Genomic DNA, 24,918 nt, shown 5'->3' on the forward strand with positions numbered 1-24,918 from the left:
CTCTAATAGACGCGTTTTAAAGCTGTGAGGTTGACAGCGATACGTAACGAGCCAAAGCGGACAATATCTGCTAGTGGTGGGTATGGGCTGTTACAAATAGTATCAGAGCCAGACACCGAGCAATGTGTCAGCTAGGACGTTGGGCCCCTCAGGGGGGGTGGATTGTGACATCCCACATCGGTTGGAGAGGGAAACGAAGCATTCCTTAGAAGGGGGTGTGGAAACCTCTCTCTAATAGACACGTTTTAAAACCGTGAGGCTGACAGTGATACGTAACGAGCCAAAGCGGGCAATATTTGCTAGCGGTGAGTTTGGGCTGTTACATTAATGTTTTCTTAGTATTTACCTTTGTTTTTCTTCTCCTAAATGTTTATACCTCCGATGTCATGCATTCTATGGTTAATATATCATCTCTTCTGTTCGATGTCGGGTATGCCACCGCATAAGGATTTCATCACTTGCTTTAACAATAATAGTTTCTTTTGATTTCTTATCTTGTTTGCTTTACATTGTATACAATCATGCTTGCTTTTACAGTATTATAGAATCATATGCTCATCAATGTTCATAATTCTCAGTAGTATTCTCCTTTTATATACTCATTCAGTCGTTTGAGTTCCCCATTTTGCTGCTCTACCACTGCTCTGACAACATCTACTATAGAAATCATGCCAACTAGTTTGCCATCTATCACAGGAACGTGTCGTATGCGATTCTCTGCAAATGTCGAAAACTTAGATGGTCGTTGTTGCAGCTGGAGAACGAGCTGACTCCCATTTTCATGGTAATTTCAGAACATAAACGACTCTGTATTTAGTATTTACCTGTCATTAGCTGCATTGCTTTAAGGATGTTCGTGTCGGACGTTACGCTTACTAGCTTGTCCTGTTCATGAAAAATAGAAATGTATGAATGCGAAATGTTGTTTGAAATCTGGTTTTTAGCTTAGAAAAGACAGAAATTAACCTCAGAAGTCATTATTTCCCCAACTTTTGTGTATATGGGAGATCTTCCATCTGCTATTATCTTCTTCAGGTAGTCTGCTAATGTTTGCTTATTAGTGTTCTTGATAAGTTTAAATTTTTTAATCCATGTTTTTGAAATTGTTTGGCGTTTGATTTACCTCGTTCTGTTACAATTCCAGCAATGTGTTGTCCTTCAGGCTTCAGCACCACCAACGATCCAATATTATTTCTAGCCATCTGCATCAACACAAAAAGAGTCCTCAATCTTCAGAGATAACCTTTCAAGCTTTTGGTAATGTGAACTGAACCGAACTCGCTACGTTTTGCACGGCAACAATGGCGGTGTCATCGGCTCGACAGGATAGCCAAGGGGAACCAATACTTCCATCTCCCTTACTCGAAACGATCTCTGCCACCGAAATGTTCTCCAAACCTTTCAGCATAGAAGACGAAGCTCCTAAGTTGGATCCTTTGAAAAGCTTCTCGACTTGATTCGTTTCTCTCCTGCATGAGTGCTGCGAGATAGCGATCTTTAGTGTCTCTTGCCACGATCGTACTGCTCTTACGATCCCCTGCATTTTGGATTGGGATGGGAATGTGACAGGAAGATCAGTTGATGATGAAGGGTATGTTGTTCCATGGTGATTTGAAGTAGAATAAACAAGAATAACTTGCAATCATCGTTAATCTCATTACTAAACTAATATCTGGATTAGTGTGTGCATTATTCTTTGCTTTACAAGAATGTCTTGCAATCATCGTTCATGATTAACTAAGTTTTCAATTAGAATTGCAATTAATGAACATTCTTTGCTTCACTAATAGAAATTGAGGAAAATCCTTGTTCTTGATTGATTCCAAGGTGTCCTAAGAATTAAATTTTCAGGTAACGGTTCAGATCCACCACCGTTAGCAGATATTGTCTTCTTTGGGCTTACCCTTTCGGGCTTTCCGTCAAGGCTTTAAAACGCATCCGCTAGGGGAAGGTTTCCACACCCTTAGGGTGTTTTGTTTTCCTCCTCAACTAGTGTGGGACATCATAATGAGAGAACAAAACACACCTCATAAGGGTGTGGAAGCCTTCCCCTAGACGTGTATAAAGGGTGTGGAAGCCTTCCCCTAGATGTGTATAAAGGGTGTGGAAACCTTTCCCTAGCAAATGCATATAAACGGTGTGGAAATCTTCCTCCTTCTCCTAGCAGACGCGTATAAAGGGGGTGGAAATCTTCCCCCTTCCCCTAGCAAATGCGTATAAAGGGTGTGGAAATCTTCCCCCTTCCCCTAACAGATGCGTTTTAAAGCTTTGAAAGAAAGCTTAAAGAGGACAATATGGTGGATCTGGATTGCCTAGACTAACTTCAAATCTTCCCAAATCCAAACCACCAATTTCTCTCTTCTTTGAGCACAAAAGCCTTCTCACAAATTGCTTCCATATTCATTTTAAGCCATTGCCCAATTCATTTCATCACAAAAGTGTTGTTCCTCAAATGAGATTCCTTCTTTACTTGGGAGGGGGGAAAAGAAAGAGAGGAAAGAAAAAAAAAAAGTGAACTTAGGGATGACAAGATTTGTAGAGACCCGACATTAACCAACCTAGATCGAAGATACGGTTCGAGTCATCTCAATGTCATCCCCACCCTCATTTCCCATTAGGGTTGAGGTACATTTTTTCAACCAACAATTAACAAACTATAGGCCAGAGGTTAGGAACAGGGGCGGAGAATATATTCATCCAAAGAATTCTTTTCCATCCCCATTCTTCATGGCGGGTCCTAGGGACCCGACTCCATGAGAAATTTTGTCATCCCTAATCCCTATTCAGTTGAAAATATAAAGAAAAGGCAACTCGAAACTTCAGAGGATTGGATGATGATATTGCTCGTTTGAGAAGGAAATGTCTTATCTAAGAAGGCAAAAGCATCCATCTTCGTATTCTTTGTCCATCAGAAAGGTAAAGAAAGCTAAAGAAGGAAGTTCTTAACCAAAAGCTAACCCAAAAGTTGAGCATGTTTCCAAAGTATCCAATGCCAAATTATTATATACTCTTTTGGACAGGAAAACTTCCATGACAAACCCCTCATTCTTTTGTTTTATGTCATAGTTTTTCGTTATGACATACCGACAATTTCGCTTTCGACTTCCTTGGCAATCCATAAAAGCTTCTTCTCGACTCGAAAACGAGTCATCGACACGCAGTTCTGAGCCTACAGATGAAGCTGAAACTTCTAATTCAGCTGCTGATACCGTCCCATATATGCAGCATCTACCAGAGCTGTCTCCTTTAGAATCAGCTCAGGCACCTGAAAGAAGTGAAACTATGCTACCTTCAAAATCTCATAAGAAAGCCAAAGTTCATTCTCAACCATCGTCACATTCCCGAGCGAAAAAACAAACCCGAACGGCTACCAAGCCTCCATCTGCATCGAAAGTGACCCCTCAATCTTCAGTTTCTTCCAACAAGTCTCCAACAACGTCAGCCAAGGCGTCTCCGTCTCATGATGCATCAAAGCCTTCATCATCAGCAGGCAAAGTTTCTCCATCTCATGATACTTCAAAGCTTTCATCCCCAGCAGGCAAAGGCAAAGTTTCTCCCTCTCATGATACTTCAAAGCCTTCATCACCAGCAGGCAAAGCCTTTCCGTCTCGGGATGCTTCACAGCCTTCATCATCAGCAGCTGCAGCGCCTCGATCCCAAATCAGGTCAAAGCCACCGTCCCCATCTCAAACGTCCAGTAAAAACCATCCACAATCGAAACCAACATCACAATCAAGATTGAAAGCTGATTCTCAACCTTCATCACCTTCACGGCCAGCATTTTCACCTCAAGCTTCTTCCATACCACGGTCACCGTCTCATGAAAACTCTCGACAACAACCATCGAAAAAGGCCTCTCGGGTTCAGTCTCCATCTCATTTGTCCAGCAAACCTACTGCACAATCAACATCACAACAGCTTACTGAATCTCCTGCAACCATAGGAGATCAAACAACAAAAAGAGTTGTTTCTCATCCCGCAGATCAATCGCCACGAGCAAGATGTAAAAGAAGGGAAAATCAGGTGCAAACCAAATCAAAGCAGTCTCCAAAACCAGACTTGAAACCAGTGGAATTCAAAGCATCAAAGCATCAGCCTGAAACCATGGAAGAGTTCATATCTAAGAACACTTCCTATCCCCATTCAGACCAGGATTTTTCGGAAATCCCAATTATCATCGATGAAACCATTGAAAATGGTCCAGAGACCTCTCTAGAATCGCAGACAGAGTCACAAGAAAGTAAGGAAATAAAGAGTTACGAGGAAGATCTGGAAAAGACAACCAATGCACTTCAGATCAATGCATCTAAAAGCAAATTAATCACATCTGCTGAAATCACGTCGCCGTTTGAACCAGAAAATAGCGATTCACAACAGGAAGGAACCATGGAAGACTTATCGAAAGCTTTTCAGACGCTAAACATCAAATATCCAGAAGAAAATCCAAAGAGTTTCACAACACTCACCGGCGATAACAAAGGAGCGTCAATGCACTTACTCTCCGGCGAAGCTACAAAAGAAAGTTCAATCCATATCCACCGTCAGTATAAGAGTGATCCAGACAAAGGTCCGGAGAGTTCCACAGACATCGAAGGAAATTCCAATGAAGAAACGCCTCAAGATTCAAAAACGGAAGAGGATCCACCTCTTGAACTATACATCAACATCAATGTACAAGGTATCAACAACTCACTCCTGTCCAATAGCTCATTCACTGAAAATAATCCTGGAATCAAGTTGAAATTCGTTCCACAACAAACTAAATCAGAAGATAAATCACATTCACTCCAAGCTCAGAAGGCCAAATATACAGCGAAACATACAGAAAACCATACCTATGAACCCACAGTAAGACGAAGATGTCTCGGAGGGCTGTTAATGGAGTCGAGCGATTCAGACGGCGACAATTCAGAAAAGCCCCGACGCCATGGCTGCCGCTACAGAGGCAGTTTCGAAGGAAGCTAGGTCGAAATTCTGCAACAGAAATTACAGAACAACATCGAAAATCTCGAAGCATCATCCCAACAATCAAAACATATTCATCGCATAAAAGAAATTTGAGTGTGTCTGTGTGTGAAGAAATTTTTTTCTTACAATGTGTGTGAAGAAATTGAAACCTGCGTGCGACAAAATTCAAAATGTATGAAGCTTTGATTGTTCTAAACCCAGATCTTCCACAAAAATTAGTTCATATTTTGTTCACTATCCCGCTAAGAATTTCAATCCATCAAAGCTATTAGTTTAAGAAAATTGGAAGTTAGAACTTAAATAATAATAATAATAATTAAATTAAATTAAATTAAGTTAAATCTATTACACTAAACTGACCTTAAACAGTTAAATTCTTAATTAATAATTATATAAAAAAAATTAATAAACTTAATAAATGTAAAAGTTATTTAAAAAGAAAAAAAGAAAAAATGGTAGGGGCTCGAAGACGATCAGATACCGTCCTAGTCTCAACCATAAACGATGCCGACCAGGGATTGGCAGATGTTGCTATAAGGATTCCGCTAGCACCTAATGAGAAAGTAAAGTCTTTGGGTTCCGGAGGGAGTATGGTTGCAAGGCTGAAACTTAAAGGAATTGACGGAAGGGCACCACAAGGAGTGGAGCCTGCGGCTTAATTTGACTCAACACGGGGAAACTTACCAGGTCCAGACATAGTAAGGATTGACAGATCGAGAGCTCTTTTTTTATTCTATGGGTGGTAGTACATGGGCGTTCTTAGTTGGTGGAACAATTTTTCTAGTTAATTCCGTTAATGAACAATACCTTTGCTAACTAGCTATGTGGAAGAATCCCTCCGCGGCCAGCTTCTTAGAGGGACTATGGTTGCTTAGGCCAAGTAAGTTTAAGGCAATAACGTGTCTTTGATGCCTTTAGATGTTCTGGGCCGCACGCGCGCTTCACTAATGTATTCAACGAGTCTATAGCCTTGGTCGATAGGCCCGGGTAATCTTTGAAATTTCACCGTGATGGGGATAGATCATTGCAACTGTTGGTCTTCGACGAGAAATTCCTAGTAAGCGCGAGTCATCAGCTCGCGTTGACTATGTCCCTGCTCTTTGTACACACCACTTGTCGCTCCTACTGATTGAATGGTCTGGTGAGCTGTTCGGACCGTGGTGACATGGGCGGTTCGTTGCCTACTTCACTGAACCTTATCATTTAGATGAAGGAAAAGTCGTAACAAAGTTTCCATAGGTGAACATGCAAAAGGATCATTGTCAATGCCTAAACATCAAACGACTCGTGAACGTGTTCACAAACTTTTTGTGTCGGGGGAGCATTCGTGCCTCATCTAATGCCTAAACCAAAACAGGTGCAAATCGTACCAAGAAGCTTAAATGAATAAGCTTGCTCCCTGCCCCGGTCTCGGTGTACGAGGGGCAAAGCATTATTGTCGTATTATTAGCTCTCATTAGTGGGCCATAATTGGGCTTAAGAAACGGGCCCATGAGCCCAACTACTTAAGCCCAAAATTAGCATTGCAAGCAAGAGGCGCCGGCGGATGACATAGCGACAGCGAAATTTAAGGATGACTTAAGGCATTAAATCGTTAAATTAAATCATAAAGTCAAGATGTTGCTATTGTTTGACTCAATTTTCAGTCTAAATCACTTTTTTTACTTCCTAATCCTATTTAGTTAATCGCTAATTAATTTAATTACAAATAACTTATTCATTTTTTAAATATCTTATGGATATTATATAATTTTAAATTTTTTAAATTTGGAAAATTGTCCCCTAATTTAATTAATATTGATTTTTATTTAAATATTTTAAATAAATAATTTAAAAATACACATTAAAAAATAATGTGAATTTTAGCATAATCTTCTTGTTATACCATAATCACAATATTTAAAGTGGATTTGGCAGTTCTTCAAAGAAGTATTTTTTAAGAATGGCCAGCTAAGTAAATTATAATTAATTTTTTAAATAATAAATAACCCCTTTGTTAAATAATAAATAAATAAATAAATAATTACCATATTTAAAATAATATTTAATTATAAAAATTGTAATTTCTTGTAATATCAAATTTTAAAGACCGACTATTTCACCCGTCTCTCGCAGTAGACTATGTGCTCTAGGTTCAGCTAGATGGGTCGAGGAGAGTGCACGAGAAAAGCTGACCTCACCATCTTTCTAACATGACACGTAACTTTAGTATCTAGCTGAGTCAACCTACGTGTCTATCACCAGCAAAATAACGGTTTTTGTGGAACGTACTCCGTTCTTGCTTAGAGCCACACCCACATCGGTCTAAAACGTTGACTCGTTGGATGTAACACGACACCGAAACGAGATATCTACCTCGGTACTTTTGGCTATTATGTGCATGAAACAAACGTTGCTAATTACCAAATTAACCTAAAAGGGGAAAACAATGAATAACTGAAGCAGGTATGGAATGGCATTGTGGTTAATCGAGAGAATCGTGTACGTCACATTGAGTGCGTTTTCAACCCCTCAAGAATCACATGTTTTTACTATTTTACCCTTTAATATTTTACAAATTTTCAAACAAATGCCACAAACTCACTCTTCCTCTTCTTTTTTTTCTTTCCCTCTCTGTTTTTCAAACTTACTTCCATTTGCGTCGCCCTCAAGTTCATTGTCAAAATCTCACTCCGCCGGCGCCGCAGCTTCCATCAACGTCAAGCAACGCGTTGTTCAATCACCTATAAGAACGCTCCAACGTTTGTTCGTAGTTCATCAATCATCATTGAAATCGAAATCATCTACGAGTTTTTATTTCTTTTCTCTTCATTTCCGAATCGAAATCTGTTGATTTCAAAATCCTACGAAAATGTCTCGTTCGCGCGGTTTCTTTCAGGCTTGTACAGCGATTGTGATTTGTGTGCTCGTGGCGGAGTTTACGGCGGCGATGGCGAAAACAGCGATTCTGATCACTGTCGATCAATCCGGTAGAGGAAATTTTACGAAGATTCAAAACGCGATTGATGCGGTGCCTGAAAATAATTTGGAGGAAGTGTTTATTGCTGTGAAGCCGGGGATTTACAGAGAGAAGGTGACTGTACCAGCGAATAAACCGTACATTACGATCAGTGGAAGAAGATCATCTGATACTATCATTACTTGGAATGATAGCAGAAATACATATAATTCTGCAACTCTTGCGGTTTTGGCCTCTGATTTCGTTGGACGATACCTCACGATTCAGGTTCTTAATTTCTACGGAACAAGAACTTTTGTTTTGATTTGATTTTATCTGTTTTTGATTCATTTAACTTCGAACAGTACGATTTCCATGGCTTCGTTTGACGAAGATTATTCTCGTTTTGCAGCTTTTGTGAAATCTTCTTTTCAGTTTTTGTAATTTAGCTAATGTTTTTGAAACGCTTGCATGAACTACTGAGATTTTCCCCCAAATTAGTTAAATTATAAATTTAATCCTCAATAAAGTTATAAATCTTTAAATGTCATAATTAATCTTTATTAATTTAAATTTTAAATAATTTTTGTTAGACTAAGTATAATATTGTCCACTTTTAAGCATAATATTGTCTACTTTTAAGCATAATCTCTCAATGAATGATTTTGGTTTGAATTTCTCCTCTTATAAGAGAATATTCTTTTATTATAAACTCACGAACATTAACTTTTATCTTTCAGCAATTTTATAGAAATTAAATTTCTATGAATTTTTATTTTTATTTTTAGTATCACTTTACTTATATAATTATATATTTTTTATCTTAAAAAGGAAGTTAGTTGGGTATTAATCTATTCTGTCCTTATTATTTCAAATCTTTTAATATTATTTTATTTCCTAATAAGATAAAGTACAAAAATAAAAAATAAAATATTATCCAATGGATTTTGAATTTTTATTCACTTAAATAATTTTTATTTTAAAATTGTAAGATTTTTTTTTTATATATATGTATTTATACTATTTTTTCAGAACGGGTTCGGGGCGGGTGCGCAAGCGGTGGCGTTACGGGTATCCGGAGACCGAGTTTCATTTACCGCCTGCAGATTTCTGGGTCATCAAGACACTCTGCTAGACGACATCGGCCGCCATTACTACAGAAGCTGTTACATAGAAGGAGCCACCGACTTCATCTGCGGAAACGGGGCTTCACTTTTCGAGGTTCATTTTCTTTCCTTCTCTGTGAATTGGGCCTATTGGGCCTATTGGGCCAAGAAAGCTTATTGACCCATTTGAGTTTGGGCTTTTGCAGAATTGCCATCTGCATTCGGTGTCGGACTCCGTAGGGACCATCACGGCCCAACGGAGAGAGTCGCCGTCGGAGAACACTGGGTTCGTGTTTATGGGTTGCAAGATCACCGGAATCAACTCCGCCGTTCTGGGTCGGCCGTGGGGGGCGTTCTCTAGGGTCGTGTTTGGATTCACTTACATGTCTGATGTTATTCTCCCCGAGGGTTGGGACAACTGGCAAGACCCATCCAAACAGAGGTTTCTATTCTTTCCTCCTTTTAAATTTAACCTATGATTATTCTCTAAATTAGCCGACATGTGACTTTCATTATCCAACACCTCCCCTCAAATAAAGCACGTCTCCCCTTAATCAAGGTTCGACTCCTTTGGAGTCTTAGTCATTTCTTTCGTACCTTCGAAGAGGCTTGACTCATTTTTCTTTTTGGAGTCCTTTGTTCGACATTTAAAAATTTACAAATCTATTAGCTTGACTAAGTTCAGGGGCATGGCTTTCTGATACCATGTTAGGAATCACGACTCCCCACAATAATATGATATTGTCCACTTTAAGCATAAACTCTCATGGTTTTGCTTTGAGCTTCTTCAAAAGGCCTCGTACCAATGGAGAGAGTATTATTTATTTATAAACTCATGATCATGCAGTGAAACTTTTATCGTCCAACATTATTAATATTTAATAAATCCATTAATATTTTAAAATTAATTAAATATTTGAAAATGTATGGCAGCACTGTGTACTATGGACAATACAGATGTTACGGAAAAGGAGCCAATCCATCCAGAAGGGTACCATGGTCATTTACCAACATGACCACCCAAGAAGCTGCACCATTCTTCTCCAAAACCTTCATTGGCGCTGCACATTGGCTCAGGCCTTTACCCACCAATTTCAAGAGAGCCTTCGCTTCCAAACCCTAAAAAAGTCTGTAATTACCATTCTATCCCTATATTCATTGTTTATACACTTGTATCTAGAACTCTCATAAATCAATAAATACTACTCCACGATTCTTTCCGATCTTCTTCTCACAAATTCTCTATATCGACCGGTATTTATTAACTTATTGGTTTTATTCGACGTTCGTGTTGTTGTCTGGTTATAGTGTAACCATATAATTTCGAAATTGAAATTCTATTTGGAAGATAATGTATTCTAAGATTTTCTCTCCTATATTGGCTTACACCTAATTTGCTCGTAGTGTCATCATGGCATATGCATGCCCAAATGAAAAACAAAACACCCCCCAAACATGGGTAGTGGACGGAGATATTTGAATTGTATTCTATAATGTTGTCATTTTCAAGCTTCAGCTATTTTGAAATTGATGAAAACCTTCATGGATGAGAACAGTAACGTGTAAAATTAAATTAATTATTACCGTCTCGGAAAACAAGTTTAAAAAATCCCTAAAATTTAATTTTTTATTCTTTTTTTTTTTTGTTATTAATTTAAATTATCAAATTATTTTTCAAAATTCAAAGGCTAAAATGGCATGTTTTCGAATTATGGCAACCAAACAAACCAGGGATAATTAATATTTTAAAATAATTTTAATGAATATTTATTCAATAAAATGCAAAATGAATTTAATTAAATTTCATCAGGAAAATCTGAAATGGTAAAAAAAAAATATCTAAAATATTTATTGCTTTAAAATTAACAGTCAAATTTCTTAACTTTTTCAAATAATTTACCTTTTTTTACTTCCAATTGACAGGCTGTCAAAAATTGTAATGTAACAAAAGCAGCAGCGCGCCGTAACTTTGATGCGCCACAAGACAAAATCTCACACCACCTAATCATGCCCGCCGCATCATCCTTCCCGACGGGTCCCACTTCTGTACACGTGGCATCTCCTTCCTATACTATTTTTCCACACGTACTTAATCTTTTTATTATTATTATTATTAAAAAAGATAAGCACAAATTAAAACAATAAAAAAATAAAAAATAAATAAAAGGGCCCACACGGAGCACGCATTTGTTAACACTATATAAAGGCCTAGTAGTCCTTGGAAGGAGCCTCATCTAAACGCCTTTCTTTCCCTCCTTTTTTTCTCTCTACCTAAAACTTCATTACCACGAAATGGGTTCTCTGATGGGCGGATGGAACTCTCCCGTTCTCGATCCTAAATCCGGTAATCCTAATGAATTTCGTTTGTTCATTTCGTTCATGATGTTAGTTAAGTAATAATCTGTGTAATAACTGTTTATTTTCAGTCAAGTTTAAGAGGAATCGATCGCTTACTAAGGAGGAAATCGAAGCTTACTGGAAATCGAAGAGGAAATTGGAGGAAGAACATCTCAGAGCGATTTCTATGCCGGTGGATGGCGATACGGTCGGAATAGACTACAAAAGATCGAGTTCGTTTCCTGCGGCGATCGGTAAGGCGGAGAAAGAAGTGTTTGCGGAAAGCGATTTGGAGAGGAAAAACCTAGAGAAGTTGAAGAAAAATGGCTGGTAAATTTAAGTAGTTGTATTAATTAATTAATTTAATTACTCCTTTGCGGATTGAAATCGAAGGACGAAATTAAGAAACGGAGATGTGCGCGGTTGTTTCTGTTTGTGTGTAGGTGGAGGAGGAGCAATTCTGCTTTTCTGAACGAACCGCCTGTCCTCGACGGCGCTGCAAAAGCGTATGCGTCTCAGTACGGCGTCACAGACGTGGCGTCGTTCTAGTTGAATCTCAGCAATGGAGTCGGTGCTTGGTTAAGGTGAATATATGTTAATCAGTAATTTACGTAAAATTAATAGATTATAAATATGTTGTATAATGATGGCAAGGTTCTGTTTTTCGTTTGTAATCTGGAATTTGAAGTTCTTAATTCTCTTCATGCTTAGTCTGTGATAATATATGCTACAATTTCTCTCCTCTATGTTTTCTTCTCTTTTTTTCATTCGCAATAATCTCTGTGTTTAAGATTCATGCTTTTCCATCATAATTTTATTCCTTTTTTCAGTCCATTTTCTACTTTTCTTACTCTAAAATATTATTACACTTCAAATATTGATTGATAATCCATTTAGATGGAGATTAATCAAGTAATAATTTATTAATGAATCTAATTATTATAAACTTATCATAATCGACACGATCATTATCTCATGCTTTATATTTGTAATGGTTTTTCATACCAAATTGTAATGATTTTCTTTGCTTCCATTCTATTAATCTATTAGATTTGCAGTTCCCTCTCTCTCTCTCTCTCTATATATATATATATATATTATTATTATTATTTTTTGTGATACTCGTCGATGGGAGAGGAAAATGAAACATAATAATGTAAATTTTTGAATAATAGGTGCATTTTAAAATGGCTAAAAACAGATAATATTTATTAGGGGTAGGTTGAACTGTTATGAATGGTATCAAAGTCCGTCATTAGTCATTTTGACAGTAAAGACGTTAGGTCCCTAAAGAGAGTGAATTATAAGATTCGATGCTGGTTAGGTCCCTAAAGAGAGTGAATTTTAAGATTCGACGCCGGTTGAAGAGAATAAAACATTTTTTTTTGTAAATGAGTGAAAACTTCTCTAAATTACTAGGTTGTGTATAATTGGCCAAAAACCACAATATTTATTAATCGTAAGATTAATATTCATTATTGAAATAAATATTTGGCATCCATCTAAACTAAGATCATCTTACCATGTTGAATTTTAATCTCTATCTTAGGCGTGAATATATTTAAATAATATTTATTTAATTCAAAGAGTTTTAATTTAATTACTGTTGCTAGTTTGAATAAAAGATAAATATAGTGAGTTTAATTGGTAAAATTATTAAATTTTGTCTAATATAATAATTAGTAGATAGATTGCATAATTATTTTAAAAGAATAATGTTTTGAAGGAAATAAATTTTAATTTTGGAAACCGCATACTATTTTAGCAATTCAATGGATTAATTGTTATGATAATTCATATTAAAAATAAAAATAATGTTTAGATTATTTTGTCCAAATATATCCGTAGAATTTTTTCTCAAAATATTTTTGAAAAAAAAATATTTTTTTTTAATAATAGAATATTTAAAATTTTAATGATCTCCTGCCAAATTAAAATTCAAAAATTTATTAGACATATTTTTAATATATATATATAAAAATTCACATTTGATTCGTTAATATTTTCTAACGATAATAAATATAAAATATGATAATGTCAATCTTCACCTTATATATTTTTAATCTTGGTTTATTAACTAATTATATTAAATATAAATACCTAAAAAAATGTATTAATTTTTTAAATTTGCAAATATTAGAAATAAATTTTTTGCATAAGAAATTTGAATTTTGAAATATTAAGTGTATCAGTTATCAAATTTATTGCTTATTGAATTTAACTCGAATCATTTTTATATTATTTTGCTAATATATAGTTATCAACTTCTAATAGTTTAATTTACCGTGTTACATAAAAAAAATCAACCAATTAAGCATATTGCAAATATAAGAAAAATCATAAATCCAACTAATGAAAAAAAAAGACCCAACACAGAACAAATTTAGACCAACACGGAGGAGTCAAAGGAGAGGAACTAAAATTGGTTAAAGCTCAAGTCCCTTTGGTTGACTAATGTAAGGAGCCGAGGTCAAGTACATAGTTACATGCTCTTAGTCCATGGCTATACTCACGTTGGTCTGTTTCCTAAAAGTCTAATAGGTCCCTCGAACGTGATTCGAGTGCTTCACATTCTACTCATTCACCGTAGCTCTAGTCCTATAGGTTAGTCAAACTTAAATTACAATATAGAAAAAATATTGTTAAATAAGTTATTGAAATCGAGTGAAATGAGAAATATGGTATTTATTTATTTAAAATTTAAGCGTTTATTATTATTATTATTTTTATCTAATTTTAAATTACATTTTAAAAAACAAGTCAAATTTTTCTTATTATTAAATGATTATATATATATATAGTTTATTTAAAGTAGGGTATAAGCGTAGACCACGGGGGACAAGGGGGAAATGGTGGGGCCCACTTGTTGGACTTTATTTAAACATGTAAACTCAAGCTTTAGAAATTAAAAATGGGCCTCGTGGGCCCAACTTTCGAAAGCCCTGGCCCGCTAATGCTTCCTAGTGACTTCCATTCATCAGTGCCTTTTGTTGTCCTAGTCTTGTCCATCTTAGTTTCCTTTACAAAAATATCATTTTTTTTTACTTATTCATCTCAGTTATTTTTATTTTTTTACCTTTTGGATTTTAACCAATATATATATATATATATATATATATATATATATATATATTATTACATCATTTAAAATTGCATCTTATCTTATTTTTTTACCTTTTGGGCACGAATTGTCATCTTATCTTCTTCTTTACTCTTCAATGATGGTTTTATTTTTCTTTTAATCAATATTTATTTTCTTTTTTTCTCCGCCACATATATCTGATCTTACATTTACAAAATGATCGGTTCATAATGAATTCTGGAGCGTAAAAAAAAAAAAAATTGAGTTTTCACCCGTACGATTACAGTAAAATACACGAGAGTAAGTCTTGGAGAATTGTGTAGGAATTCTCAAGCCACTGTAAAAACCTCCATCATCATTTATTCATGCTCGTTTATCCTCAAAATAATGAAAAGGGTATAATTGAAATTTTACAAAAAGGTGAGTGGGTAAATTGAAAATATAAAATTAATTATTTTTTTTAAAATATTCAAATATTAAAATGAAAATATTAATAATTACTTGTAAAGTGAAAAGAAAATTTAAAGCTGAAATGACCGCTTACCCAACCGTTTGCTGTCAAACAATGACATCGAGCCAACGCCAGCAACTACCGTGCGGGGTAATTCCGTCTTTTCGATAATAAATTTTATTTTATTTTTTGTTTTGTTTATAAAACTTAAAATTTGTTAAAAATTAACGGATTCTATAAATATAAATTCTAATATTTTTAATTTTGTTTTTTTTCTTTTTTAAATATGGAGGGTTATAATGGTAATTTCAGCGATTCAAATCTGCAAATAAATACCGTTAAAAAATGGTGATAAATCCATTGATAACCGGCAATAAGAGTCGCGCCTCTTCTGCGAGAGTATTTTTGAAGCGACAGAGGCAACCATCGCATCGTCAATGGCGGAGAAAAGCAAAGTTCTGATCATCGGAGGCACTGGCTACATCGGAAAGTTCGTGGTGGAGGCGAGCGCCAAAGCCGGCCATCCTACTTTTGCTCTGATCAGAGAGAGCACCGTTGCGGATCCTGTAAAAGCAAAGCTCGTCGAGAACTTCAAGAACTTGGGAGTCAAATTGATCACTGTAATTTCGAAATGATCTCTCGCTTTTGATTTTTGTGATTGATATGAAATTTGTGTAGTGTTGCGTAAGTTGTTGAAATTGGAGATTTGGAAATGGTGCAGGGAGATCTTTATGATCATGAAAGTTTGGTGAAGGCGATTAAGGAGGTGGATGTCGTGATTTCAACGCTTGGCCAAATGCAATTGGCGGATCAAGTCAAGATCATTGCTGCAATCAAAGAAGCCTGCAATGTCAAGGTACTCAAGTTTTGATCCGAGAGTATACAAAAACAGTTATAACTACCTATCCAATAGATCTAATATGTTCGTAGATTTCGAAATTTGTGTTTCATTAGTTCTTGTAAGTGTATAGGAATTCGAACTATCAATTTCATGCTTGATATTAAGTTGAATCTTCATACTCTGCATGTTGTATCGTATTTGATGTTTATAATTAACGCTTGAAAGTGTATATGTTCGTAGATTTCGAAATTTGTATTTCATTATTGAAATTCGTATAGGAATTCGAACTATCAATTTCGTGCTTAATAAATTATCAATAAGTAGTTAAGTTGAATCTTCACACTCAGCATATTGTATCGTATTTGATGTTTATAATTAACGCGGCAGAGGTTTTTTCCTTCGGAGTTCGGGATGGATGTGGATCGACTCCATGCAGTTGAGCCAGCAAAATCTGCATTGGCAATCAAGGCCCAAATCCGTAGGGCAATTGAGCGTGAAGGGATTCCCTACACTTATGTGTCCTCCAACTGTTTCAATGGCTACTTTCTCCCCACACTCTCGCAGCCAGGACTCACCGCGCCTCCTAGAGACAAAGTCGTCATCTCTGGCGACGGACACCCCAAAGGTTAGCCACTCCCATAAATTTAGATTGCTCCTTCAAATTTTTGCGAAAACACTCTGTATAATGCATAGTTCATCCTCATATGTAGTGATTTTTAACTTGGAGGAAGATATTGGTACTTACACTATCAAAGCCGTGGACGATCCAAAAACTGAAAACAAAATCCTCTACATCAGGCCGCCCAAAAACACCTACTCTTTCAATGATCTTGTCGCATTGTGGGAGAAAAAGATCGACAAAGTATTGGAAAAGATCTACGTTCCAGAGGACCAAATCCTCAAGGACATTCAAGGTCAGTTTCCTTTACAACTAATTAAATTTACCGTAATCCATATGCTTAACGCTTGATGGTTGGTGTTTATCAGAGGCTCCACTTCCATTAAATGTGATATTGGCGTTGAACCACTCGGTGTTTGTAAAGGGAGATCAGACGAACTTCGAGATTGAGGCATCATTTGGAGTGGAGGCGTCGGCGCTGTACCCAGAAGTCAGGTACACCACTGTGGATGAGTATCTCTCTCGATTTGTTTGAAGGAAACTTGGGGCTGCCTTTCTTGCTGAGTTTTGTGGGTGTATCAGTAATGAACCATTATGCATACCGTTTGTTTCTTCTTTCCCTTGCTGAAGAGTGTTGTGTTTTATTTGTTTTTGGTTTCTTGGCTGCTGTTGTTCTATATGTTATGTGTTTGATGATGAATGATAGTTTTTACTTCCACAAATGTGAGGATTTTGGCTCACTGACCTAATAAATGGCGCCTCAATGTCATTCTTCCGCCATTGATGGAGCTTTTCCACCTTCAATCAGCTAGTGGTGTTCTTTCATTTTTCCTCCATATAATGGCTTCTATTTGGGTTCTAAACGATAACGTTTGGAACGGATTAGCGTGTGATAATCAAAACCAAAGGTAAGGAAAACCTGTTTCTAAGCTCGTGATTCGAATCATTGCACGAGAGAACTTGATCCAGACTACTTAAATGACTCTAACATACAACTCTAAACATAAGATAAAAGAAGCATAATGTACAACTTTCATTTTAATCTCGAAAATCTTTATACTAAAAGATAAAGAAACAAAATCAATGACTACTTATAGTTTTAAAAATAAACCTTATAATGACCTATTATTAATTGAAAGGTCGTAAATTTCATGACCATCAATCCTACAATGACCGCTAGCCAACTATAATTTGTAATTGAAAGCTTGAACGTGACGAATAGGCTGCACTTCTTTTTTATTACAATAGGTGGAGTCTCTAAAAGCTTTATAGGAGCATGAGACTGAAGAAGTATGACCGACCCCAACAAACCACGGGAGCTAGCTGCTCTTTTATTCGCTACTAGATCTAGTCATCCACCATTTTTGTGGCATCCATCTTATTTCATATTGTTCTTCTTAGACTCAATTCGGATTTCAGACTCTGACCAAAACGATTATTAGTTTTTTCAAAGATGGAAAGACTAGTGAGTTCATCTGAAATTATTAGATCGACAATCAGTTCGAAAAACGAGATATTTTATTTAATCATAAAATTTATAATACTATTTTGTATATACGGATAATTAAATGACGGCGTGTTATTTAATTAACAAAGGTTAGTTGATATAATATAAACAATACGATAAAATACATTATTAAAAATAATTGAGGAGACAAAAATTCATTATATGAATTATGAATATTATATAGTTAGGTTGGCTATATATTTTAATTATATGAATTATGAATTAAAAGAAAATATTATATTAATTGAATTTTATATAATAATAAACAAGTCAACTAAAAAATAATAATAAAAAAAAGAAACGAAGCAGTAAATAAAAAATTATTAAATTTATTTTTTGCTTAAAAGAAAAGATATTCACAAATAATTTCGATTTTCCATTTTTTTATTTACCAAAAGGGTTAAAATGTTTTGTATTTTCCAAATAAATAATATTTAATTTTTATTTTTAAATCATACAATACTCAGACCCTCCAACGTCGTCTCTACGACCTTTCCAGCACCAGCCATGAACCTCCGTAACGGCACGGCGGTTCCCGGAGGCAGAGCAGTCGATGGCGACGGTGACGGCGCCGGCGCCGGTGCTGTAATTGGTGTTGGGATCGCCGCCGGTGAGGTCTGTTCTTCTGCCAAAACTTTCAACATCTCATATTTTCTGGTCAATCCCACAATTTTTCTACTCATTTGAATCCCTACGATTTTCCCATCTGCCAAACACAAAATAACCGCAAAATTTAGTTTCTATTTCTCACCGCTAGCGGATATTGTCAGTTTTTGCCCGTTGCATATTATCGTCAGTCTCACGATTTTAAAACTTGTCTATTAAGGAGAGGTTTTCACACCCTAGTAAGGAATGCTTCGTTCCCCTCTGCTATGAGATATTTTTTTGTTTTGGCCCGTTACGTATTGTTGTCAGCCTCACGATTTTAAAACGTGTCTACTGGGGAGAAGTTTCTACACCCTTGTAAGAAATGCTTCGATTCCCTCTGTTAATAGATTTTTTTTTCTTTTTTTGCCCGTTACCTATTGCCGTCAGCCTCACGATTTTAAAACTTGTTTATTGGGGAGAGGTTTCCACACCCTGGTAAGGAATGCTTCGTTTCCCTCTGCTAGTAGATATTTCCGTTTTGGCCCGTTATATATTGTCATCAACCTCACGATTTTAAAACGTGTCTATTGGGGAGAGGTTTCCACACCCTGGTAAGGAATGCTTCGTTTCCCTCTGCTAACAGATATTTTCCGTTTTGGCCCGTTATATATTGCCGTCAACCTCACGATTTTAAAACGTGTCTATTGGGGAGAGGTTTCCACACCCTTGTAAGGAATGCTTCGTTTCCCTCTACTAGCAGATATTTTCTGTTTTGGCCGGTTACGTATCGTCGTTAGCCTCACGATTCCACACTTTTATAAGGAATGTTTCGTTTCCTCTCCAACTAATGTGGATCTCACATTAAACGAAATAGATGAGAAATAGGGGAGTTTAATGAATAAGACAACTACGACTGTCTTTCAAGAATGTTATTAGATGAGCGTTTACCTGGAGATTGGGACGAGTGGGACGACGTTTTTGAACTCTCGGAGAGGAAAACGAGGGCGGGAGTGAGAACGGTGAGGAGAGACCAGAAGAAGAAGATTAAAACATAGGTTCGAGGGGTCATTTGTCGAGAAAGGCAAGAGAGAAGCAACAATGGGTTAAGGGAATAATAATAATAATAATAATAATGTGTTGATTTAAAGCCAAAAGGGAAAGGTATTATGGAGTTGGTAGAGGCAATGGAAGTCCCTAATAATATTAGCTGGCCATGTTAATGTAACCATTTATTTATTTATTATTACAAATTCAATTATTTTTTATTTTAAATATATAATTGAGAAGTCTAAGTAGTTGAGAAATACTTGTTGGTGGAAATTAAATATGTTCAATAATTTTAATTTCTTTTAAAAAAAATGATGGACGTTCATATTTCAAAATTGATACGACAATCGTTGATTCAATATGATGCATAATTTTTAAATTTTATGCTCGAACTCTTCTATTCCACACGTGAAAAACTAGAAAATATCTACCCGGTTGAATTATACCTTATTTTCTTCTAAAATATAGATTTTATGCTCGTACTCTTCTATTCCACGTGGCGTGAAAAACTAGAAAATATCTACCCAGTTGAATTATACCGATGAATTATACCTTATTTTCTCTGCTTGACAAACGGGTTGATTATTCAGGATACCTTATTTTCTCTGCTTGACAAACGGGTTGATTATTCAGGGCGTTCTGTGATTGTTGTAGGTCCCTCCCTCACTTTCGTTACATCGATGTAGATTACCTCGCGAAATCACAATAGAGCTTTTCCAGACATTTTTAAATCGTGGTCTAATTTGACAACATTTTGCTTCAAACACTTCTATTTCATGTGGCGTGAAAAACTAGAAAATATCTACCCGGTTGAATTATACCTTATTTTCTCCTAAAAGAGTTGTTTTTTTTGCCTGGAGGAATGGGTTATGTCCTCTCGACATCACTACATCATTAGGAGTGTTTTTAGTTCATCGATTGCTTGTTTTCTCGTCTTAGCATCCCGTCATTGGAGAATGAGCCTATATATAAGCATGACCTGATCAGTTATGCTCGAAAGAACATAAACAATTAAAGTAAACGAAAAAAAGTAATTCATGATTCATTTACTGTGTAGGATGTCGAAAGAGCACACGTTGGTATCTTTTAACCGAACCCAGCAAATATTAATTGGATATTTTCATTTTTTTCCCATCAGAAAAGAAAAGAAAAAAAAAATAAAAAACTAAGTATAGGATATATTGTGGTCAACACATATGAGAAAATCTATTACAACATCCACATTAACACCTAAGCACTGGCTCGAACACAGAAGCACTCGAACGTGATTCACTTCTAACATTTTCTCCTTACCTTGTCTCTTCAACCGGTGCTCCGACCGGAAAACCTAAAGAAGAGTTGGAATGCTGCACACTTCTGTCTACTACTAACCAGAAGGGGTATGATGGAACTTAGTCTCTTGAAACGCCACTGCTACTTGCAGAAGACCTCTTTCCTGCATATTTCTGCCACAAAACAAAGGGGAAAAGCTGTATTAGTTACAATGTTTGAAGCCTCCTTATTGGTAACGGCCCAAGCTCACCGCTAGCAGTTACTATCCTCCTTGGGATTTTCCTTTTCGGGCTTCCCCTCAAGGTTTTTAAAACATGTCCGTTAGGGAGAGGTTTCCACACCCTTATAAAGAATGATTTTTTTCCTCCCCAACCGATGTGGGATCTCACGATCTCTTGTAGCTAACATTCTTAAAACACTGCCATATGTTACATTAGGATGGCTGAAAAATGATTACATCATGATGATGGTAGCAACTATAGGTAAGTAGAAATCTAGGGTCGTTACACTATCTCTCTTGCCCCGGGGTGCGAAGGATGCCTCTCTGTTTTTTGGATTGGAATGACTGCCCCAACTAACCATTGGACACATATTTGAAGTCTGTATGTCTTCTAATGACTATTGGATTTAGGTTCCAAATGTGTTTTGTCACTTCTCTTTCATTCATCCATTCACTAAATTACTAGTCACATTGTTTTAGCCCCTCCAATGATTTGTCTCAGGGATGATAGGATATGGCTACTCTCCCTGATTAATGCCACGGGAAACAGGACGGGTGTTACACGACTATAGGACAAGTTCTCTCCCTCCCTCTCTCTCTCTCTCTCTGGCTTTTGGTGGGAGTAAGTGGTTTTTGCCCAGGGGAGCAGGAGGGATGTTTATATGACTATAAGCCAAGTTCTTGTTGCCTCACCTGTTTCCCAATGCTGAAAGGAATATATTTGTACTTGATCATGTGCATGATTTGGCGCTTCATTGTCAGGACAAATAGAACAATCCAATAGCAAAGAAGAATGGGCCAGAAAACAGGAACATCAAAGAGTGAGAAGAAGGTCATGAAGAAGGCAATACAAAAGGCTTTGGTGATGGCATACCTGAAGAACAGAAATGAGAAAAAGATTTAAGACTCCACAAAGCCATCAATTCAACCAAATAACATCATCAAAGCCAACCATTTCACTCCAGCCTCGACCACTACCAAGCATTTGCTATAATTTGACACTCCAAAATTCTAAGAATACAATGGAATCATCAAAGCCAACCAGTATGCAGTGCTGCACAATTCACTAACACTACCCAATACAGTAATACTTTCAAAATTCATTGAATTTCCATCCTCAGGGAATGGCAGGTGTTTGAAATAAGGTTGACACTTGACAATATAAAACTATTCCACCATGAAATCATCAAGTTCACCCCATCCCCATGCAATGACAAGTTTTTTTCAGTATGTTTACACTTGGCAAGAAGCGCCTTACAGAAATAAATAACACACTCTAAACAACTATGATGATATACATTCTGTCCTGAAAAAGGTTAATTTGGATAGAGATATATCTTCTCAACATAAACCCTGTAATTTATATGAGCCAGTAACATAAATACATGTTTTTCTATACATATACATATACATATATATATATATAATCCGTATAACCTTTTACAAAATGGTTGAGGTTTTTGAAATACCAAATGCAGCACCAGATACTAGTTTTCAGCAATGAAATCCTTTTAGTTACTTCTAGAAAATGCCAGAACGGAGGTCACATAACAATTAGCCAAAAACTATATCCAAAATTGAATGCAATCAAACGCAGAAATCAAAGTTGCTGAACAGGATAATGCAAGAGGAATACCAAAACTTGAACTCGGGAAGTCGGCGTATGAACGGCCTGAACTCATCAGACCCTTTAGTAGGCAAGGAAGCTCCGTCTAAGACATCAAGCTCAGGATCAACCTTCGGCGATAGAAACCCAATCAGGAGATTCAAGATATAGATTCCCAAGCCATACGACACAACATAAAACCCTTGAACATAGAAAACACGCAACACATAAATCGCCGCAACAACAAGGGTTCCCAACCACCTATGAACCGGGTGAGAAGTGGATCGATCCAAGTAATACTGAAACGCTCTGGCAAAATCATTTCTCCATTTGGCCAGAGGAGCTACTGCTGAGGCTGCGTCGCCCTCAACTCCTTCCATAAAAAAATTATCCCCTAGAATATCCTTCGAATTGTAAACAATGACATTAGGTTAAGAAAACACGATCGAGAGCAAAATAAGAGCATCAATCTAATCTATCGCCAAGAACAAGAAAAGTCAAACGAATTTTGGATCTCCTGTTTTCCGACCGTTCATTTTACTTCCTCTGATTTCAAATCACGAAACCAAATGGCACTATCCGAAGGCAGTTCTCGGCAATCACAATTAGAAATGGAATTTACAGAACGAAATCGAGTTGAGCAGAAGAAAACCATGAAATCGAAGAACTAGGGTTCGGAAAAGGAATCGAAAGTAGCAGAAACTGAAATCTAACCTTGAATAATCCGAAAAGGAAGAGGAAGAACAGTAAATGGATGAGAATCGGAGCGAGTCCGTAATTGAGAAGTAACGATCTATGAAGACGATTCTGTTGGCTCAGTTTTTCGGACCGAAATATTTCCCAATTATTTTCTCATTTTAAATATTAATTTTCCAATTACCGCTAGCTTTTTTTTTTTTTTCTCTCTCTCGAAAAAAAGAAAAATATATGAAAGTTATTGAATTGAGTTAATAAAATCCATTTGAATAATAAATAAATATCGAAGGGTTCTTTTCATGAACTCTAAAAAATAATTATTTTTAATTCATTTTGTTTTAATTTTATATTATATATTATGATGCTACGGTGAATTAAGATGAATGCAATGGACATAACAAAAGATTTTCAGTTATTTTTATTAAAAATAAAGTAAAATTTTCAAATAAAAAAAGATTAAATATAATTTACAGAAAGACGGAAAAAAACTTCGTATATATAAAAAAAAACGCTAGAAGGAGGGCTTGAACCTCCGACCTTGTGGTTAACAGCCACACGCTCTAACCAACTGAGCTATTCCAGCTGTTTGTTTATCTAGTTCTATTAAATTATTTTTGTACTTAAATAATGGATTATTTACTATTATTTATTATGATTTATTTAATAATATAAGTTTCATTTTCGCTTGTGTTTTAAAATAAAGAATTCAATAGAAAAAATAAACTATTTATTTTCACCGTGTTTAAAACATTTTTAGTTCCAATTTAAAAACTTTAAATTAAAAATTCAAATTTTAATTTTTTTTTATTAATAAGCGTTTCGGCAAAATTCATTATTCACTTATGCTAAAGAATAGATACAGACTTCGACTCTAGGATTGAAGGATCCAACATTAAATGACGGAAGCTTTTCAAAGACTATGACACTTATGGTACAAAAAATGGATGAGTTAAAAGATGGTAACATTTATATATGATGATGTAATTAAATGTATCATAACTCATAAGTGTAAATTTTTTAGTTGAGTGGTGACTTAATATGATATCTAAGTTGGAAGTCTTTTGTTCAAATTTTTGTAATGTGATTTTTCTCTATTAGTATTGATTTCTACTCGTTGTAGGGTCTTCAACAAATTTCCACATCTACAATTGAGGCGTATTGATGTAATGTTGAGCTATGGCAAAAAATATATAGGAAAATGCTACAAGGTTAAAAGACTCAGAAATACTGGAAAGTCATCTCCTTCGACATAACATCATCGACAAAGATTAGTCAAGATCTATGTGAGTTTGTAGCCTATAGTTAGTGTCTTTATGAGTTTGTGTCTTTTTCTTTTACTATGAGTTAGAATCGCTCAACAACGCACACACTCGATCAAGATGAACACAAAGAATCGGAGAGAGAAAATACAGGAGGAATATTGGCTAAAGATCTTATTATTGATGACTTCGGGTATGTACAACAAGAGAGAATAAGGAAGGAAGAGAAGTACAATTTGAGAGCACTGCCTAATGGGTTATATATATGGTTTCAATTTATTAAATATAGCTTTCAAAGATTTAAACCTACAGATATAATCTAACAAATATATATCTATCAAATCTTTACCAAATATCTACTATATATATCTTTATCATATC

General features: G+C 35.9%; 7 protein-coding genes, 1 long non-coding RNA gene and 1 other non-coding gene across 9 annotated transcripts; 5 read left to right on the forward strand and 4 right to left on the reverse strand.

Annotated features, from left to right (window-relative positions):
• Nucleotides 1-458: 458 nt before the first annotated feature.
• On the reverse strand, nucleotides 459-1,604 carry LOC111454421 (CBS domain-containing protein CBSX3, mitochondrial-like). Its single transcript, XM_023095911.1, has 5 exons — nucleotides 1,286-1,604; nucleotides 1,124-1,202; nucleotides 967-1,040; nucleotides 825-885; nucleotides 459-717 (listed from the first exon to the last, which is right to left on the reverse strand). Exons 1-5 carry the CDS (start codon nucleotides 1,541-1,543, stop codon nucleotides 575-577), a joined length of 615 nt encoding a protein of 204 aa, XP_022951679.1. The 5' UTR covers nucleotides 1,544-1,604; the 3' UTR covers nucleotides 459-574.
• Nucleotides 675-1,213, forward strand: LOC111454428. Its single transcript, XR_002712418.1, has 2 exons — nucleotides 675-784; nucleotides 1,145-1,213. It is a non-coding gene; the product is annotated as an uncharacterized LOC111454428 (long non-coding RNA).
• A 1,471-nt stretch (nucleotides 1,605-3,075) lies between the features above and the next one.
• LOC111454611 (cell wall protein RBR3-like) lies at nucleotides 3,076-4,965 on the forward strand. Its single transcript, XM_023096107.1, has one exon. The coding sequence runs from the start codon at nucleotides 3,076-3,078 to the stop codon at nucleotides 4,963-4,965; it is 1,890 nt and encodes a 629-aa protein (XP_022951875.1).
• Nucleotides 4,966-7,548: 2,583 nt separating this feature from the next.
• Nucleotides 7,549-10,231, forward strand: LOC111454415 (putative pectinesterase 11). The gene is made up of 4 exons (XM_023095904.1): nucleotides 7,549-8,194; nucleotides 8,939-9,127; nucleotides 9,219-9,454; nucleotides 9,946-10,231. The coding sequence occupies exons 1-4, from the start codon at nucleotides 7,820-7,822 to the stop codon at nucleotides 10,133-10,135; spliced, it is 990 nt and encodes a 329-aa protein (XP_022951672.1). The 5' UTR covers nucleotides 7,549-7,819; the 3' UTR covers nucleotides 10,136-10,231.
• A 1,009-nt stretch (nucleotides 10,232-11,240) lies between these two features.
• Nucleotides 11,241-12,091, forward strand: LOC111454424. The gene is made up of 3 exons (XM_023095913.1): nucleotides 11,241-11,356; nucleotides 11,439-11,679; nucleotides 11,793-12,091. The coding sequence occupies exons 1-3, from the start codon at nucleotides 11,305-11,307 to the stop codon at nucleotides 11,896-11,898; spliced, it is 399 nt and encodes a 132-aa protein (XP_022951681.1). The 5' UTR covers nucleotides 11,241-11,304; the 3' UTR covers nucleotides 11,899-12,091.
• Nucleotides 12,092-15,231: 3,140 nt separating this feature from the next.
• Nucleotides 15,232-17,130, forward strand: LOC111454417 (isoflavone reductase-like protein). The gene is made up of 5 exons (XM_023095906.1): nucleotides 15,232-15,502; nucleotides 15,604-15,738; nucleotides 16,111-16,348; nucleotides 16,434-16,637; nucleotides 16,711-17,130. Exons 1-5 carry the CDS (start codon nucleotides 15,320-15,322, stop codon nucleotides 16,875-16,877), a joined length of 927 nt encoding a protein of 308 aa, XP_022951674.1. The 5' UTR covers nucleotides 15,232-15,319; the 3' UTR covers nucleotides 16,878-17,130.
• A 1,152-nt stretch (nucleotides 17,131-18,282) lies between these two features.
• On the reverse strand, nucleotides 18,283-19,532 carry LOC111454425. The gene is made up of 2 exons (XM_023095914.1): nucleotides 19,386-19,532; nucleotides 18,283-18,555 (listed from the first exon to the last, which is right to left on the reverse strand). Exons 1-2 carry the CDS (start codon nucleotides 19,504-19,506, stop codon nucleotides 18,302-18,304), a joined length of 375 nt encoding a protein of 124 aa, XP_022951682.1. The 5' UTR covers nucleotides 19,507-19,532; the 3' UTR covers nucleotides 18,283-18,301.
• Nucleotides 19,533-20,637: 1,105 nt separating this feature from the next.
• On the reverse strand, nucleotides 20,638-23,425 carry LOC111454422 (protein RER1B-like). Its single transcript, XM_023095912.1, has 4 exons — nucleotides 23,297-23,425; nucleotides 22,613-22,986; nucleotides 21,670-21,850; nucleotides 20,638-20,929 (listed from the first exon to the last, which is right to left on the reverse strand). The coding sequence occupies exons 2-4, from the start codon at nucleotides 22,960-22,962 to the stop codon at nucleotides 20,876-20,878; spliced, it is 585 nt and encodes a 194-aa protein (XP_022951680.1). The 5' UTR covers nucleotides 22,963-22,986; nucleotides 23,297-23,425; the 3' UTR covers nucleotides 20,638-20,875.
• Nucleotides 23,426-23,787: 362 nt separating this feature from the next.
• On the reverse strand, nucleotides 23,788-23,861 carry TRNAN-GUU. The gene has a single exon. It is a non-coding gene; the product is annotated as a tRNA-Asn (tRNA).
• Between the last annotated feature and the right edge of the window lie 1,057 nt (nucleotides 23,862-24,918).

This window comes from Cucurbita moschata, unplaced genomic scaffold (assembly GCF_002738365.1).
Source record: "Cucurbita moschata cultivar Rifu unplaced genomic scaffold, Cmos_1.0 Cmo_Scf00016, whole genome shotgun sequence".
NCBI lineage: Eukaryota > Viridiplantae > Streptophyta > Magnoliopsida > Cucurbitales > Cucurbitaceae > Cucurbita > Cucurbita moschata.

Coding starts and splice junctions, on each gene's coding strand:
- LOC111454424 (XM_023095913.1), top strand. CDS start 11,305: ATGGGTTCTCTGATGGGCGGATGGAACTCTCCCGTTCTCGATCCTAAA. Junction 11,357..11,438: donor CGTTCTCGATCCTAAATCCG/GTAATCCTAATG, acceptor GTTTATTTTCAG/TCAAGTTTAAGAGGAATCGA. Junction 11,680..11,792: donor AAGTTGAAGAAAAATGGCTG/GTAAATTTAAGT, acceptor GTTTGTGTGTAG/GTGGAGGAGGAGCAATTCTG.
- LOC111454415 (XM_023095904.1), top strand. CDS start 7,820: ATGTCTCGTTCGCGCGGTTTCTTTCAGGCTTGTACAGCGATTGTGATT. Junction 9,128..9,218: donor ACGGGGCTTCACTTTTCGAG/GTTCATTTTCTT, acceptor GGGCTTTTGCAG/AATTGCCATCTGCATTCGGT. Junction 9,455..9,945: donor CAAGACCCATCCAAACAGAG/GTTTCTATTCTT, acceptor AATGTATGGCAG/CACTGTGTACTATGGACAAT.
- LOC111454422 (XM_023095912.1), bottom strand. CDS start 22,962: ATGGAAGGAGTTGAGGGCGACGCAGCCTCAGCAGTAGCTCCTCTGGCC. Junction 21,851..22,612: donor CTTCCCGAGTTCAAGTTTTG/GTATTCCTCTTG, acceptor TCTGTTCTTCAG/GTATGCCATCACCAAAGCCT. Junction 20,930..21,669: donor CTTTCAGCATTGGGAAACAG/GTGAGGCAACAA, acceptor GTTTTGTGGCAG/AAATATGCAGGAAAGAGGTC.
- LOC111454425 (XM_023095914.1), bottom strand. CDS start 19,506: ATGACCCCTCGAACCTATGTTTTAATCTTCTTCTTCTGGTCTCTCCTC. Junction 18,556..19,385: donor CCACTCGTCCCAATCTCCAG/GTAAACGCTCAT, acceptor TGTGTTTGGCAG/ATGGGAAAATCGTAGGGATT.
- LOC111454611 (XM_023096107.1), top strand. CDS start 3,076: ATGACATACCGACAATTTCGCTTTCGACTTCCTTGGCAATCCATAAAA.
- LOC111454421 (XM_023095911.1), bottom strand. CDS start 1,543: ATGCAGGGGATCGTAAGAGCAGTACGATCGTGGCAAGAGACACTAAAG. Junction 1,203..1,285: donor CCATTGTTGCCGTGCAAAAC/GTAGCGAGTTCG, acceptor GTGTTGATGCAG/ATGGCTAGAAATAATATTGG. Junction 718..824: donor AGCAATGCAGCTAATGACAG/GTAAATACTAAA, acceptor CGACATTTGCAG/AGAATCGCATACGACACGTT.
- LOC111454417 (XM_023095906.1), top strand. CDS start 15,320: ATGGCGGAGAAAAGCAAAGTTCTGATCATCGGAGGCACTGGCTACATC. Junction 15,503..15,603: donor TGGGAGTCAAATTGATCACT/GTAATTTCGAAA, acceptor GAAATGGTGCAG/GGAGATCTTTATGATCATGA. Junction 16,349..16,433: donor TGGCGACGGACACCCCAAAG/GTTAGCCACTCC, acceptor CCTCATATGTAG/TGATTTTTAACTTGGAGGAA.